The following is a 1,692-nucleotide window of genomic DNA, read 5'->3' as shown; positions in this document are numbered from 1 at the left end:
TCAGACTTACGCCTAAGGGAGTCATTATTTAGTGAGGCCGACCCAGACCACCGCCTCGCCTAATTCAAGACTTACGCCTAAGGGAGTCATTATTTAGTGAGGCCGACCCAGACCACCGCCTCGCCTAATTCAAGACTTACGCCTAAGGGAGTCATTATTTAGTGAGGCCGACCCAGACCACCGCCTCGCCTAATTCAAGACTTACGCCTAAGGGAGTCATTCTTTAGTGAGGCCGACCCAGACCACCGCCTCGCCTAATTCAAGACTTACGCCTAAGGGAGTCATTATTTAGTGAGGCCGACCCAGACCACCGCCTCGCCTAATTCAAGACTTACGCCTAAGGGAGTCATTCTTTAGTGAGGCCGACCCAGACCACCGCCTTGCCTAATTCAAGACTTACGCCTAAGGGAGTCATTCTTTAGTGAGGCCGACCCAGACCACCGCCTCGCCTAATTCAAGACTTGCGCCTAAGGGAGTCATTATTTAGTGAGGCCGACCCAGACCACCGCCTCGCCTAATTCAAGACTTGCGCCTAAGGGAGTCATTATTTAGTGAGGCCGACCCAGACCACCGCCTCGCCGAGCGCGAGGAGTGTCCCCTCGGCCACGACGGCGGCCTACAGGAAGGCTCCAGGAAAGGTCTAGGAAAGGTCCGAGAAGTAGAGGCGTCCCCTCGGCCACGACGGCGGCCTACAGGAAGGCTCCAGGAAAGGTCTAGGAAAGGTCCGAGAAGTAGAGGCGTCCCCTCGGCCACGACGGCGGCCTACAGGAAGGCTCCAGGAAAGGTCCAGGAAAGGTCCGAGAAGTAGAGGCGTCCCCTCGGCCACGACGGCGGCCTACAGGAAGGCTCCAGGAAAGGTCCAGGAAAGGTCCGAGAAGTAGAGGCGTCCCCTCGGCCACGACGGCGGCCTACAGGAAGGCTCCAGGAAAGGTCTAGGAAAGGTCCGAGAAGTAGAGGCGTCCCCTCGGCCACGACGGCGGCCTACAGGAAGGCTCCAGGAAAGGTCCAGGAAAGGTCCGAGAAGTAGAGGCGTCCCCTCGGCCACGACGGCGGCCTACAGGAAGGCTCCAGGAAAGGTCTAGGAAAGGTCCGAGAAGTAGAGGCGTCCCCTCGGCCACGACGGCGGCCTACAGGAAGGCTCCAGGAAAGGTCCAGGAAAGGTCCGAGAAGTAGAGGCGTCCCCTCGGCCACGACGGCGGCCTACAGGAAGGCTCCAGGAAAGGTCTAGGAAAGGTCCGAGAAGTAGAGGCGTCCCCTCGGCCACGACGGCGGCCTACAGGAAGGCTCCAGGAAAGGTCTAGGAAAGGTCCGAGAAGTAGAGGCGTCCCCTCGGCCACGACGGAGGCCGACGGCTCCGCGCCCGCACGCGAGCCGAGGATCTGGCGCAGCGGGTGGGGAGAGATGGGGGAGAGAGGGGGGAGAGAGGGGGGGGAGAGGGGGGGGGAGAGGGGGGAGAGAAGAGATGGGGAAGGATGGGCGAGAGATGGGCGAGAGATGGGCGAGAGATGGGCGAGAGATGGGCGAGAGATGGGGGAGAGATGGGCGAGAGATGGGGAAGGATGGGCGAGAGATGGGCGAGAGATGGGCGAGAGATGGGCGAGATGGGAATGGCACTGGCGTGACGGTTGCCGCATATCTCCCCACGTCTCGCCACGTCTCTCGCCCATCTCTCGCCTGTGTTTGGGCATCCCT

The 1,692-nt window shown here is 61.0% G+C and overlaps 1 protein-coding gene across 1 annotated transcript in view; it reads right to left on the bottom strand.

Annotated features, from left to right (window-relative positions):
- The window catches only part of EMIHUDRAFT_311357 (hypothetical protein), a gene marked incomplete at both ends in the record, with an annotated part of 3,211 nt that extends 2,861 nt beyond the window's left edge, over window positions 1-350 (bottom strand). The window contains 2 exons of the mRNA XM_005765317.1: window positions 108-124; window positions 312-350. Of these exons, the coding sequence (XP_005765374.1) occupies window positions 108-124; window positions 312-350 (56 nt within the window). The remainder of the gene's footprint in view (window positions 1-107; window positions 125-311) is intronic.
- Window positions 351-1,692: the final 1,342 nt, after the last annotated feature.

This window comes from Emiliania huxleyi (assembly GCF_000372725.1).
Source record: "Emiliania huxleyi CCMP1516 unplaced genomic scaffold EMIHUscaffold_56, whole genome shotgun sequence".
Taxonomy (NCBI): Eukaryota; Haptophyta; order Isochrysidales; family Noelaerhabdaceae; genus Emiliania; species Emiliania huxleyi.
Note: the sequence above shows the minus strand (reverse complement) of the source record. Positions and strands in the feature narration are given on the sequence as shown.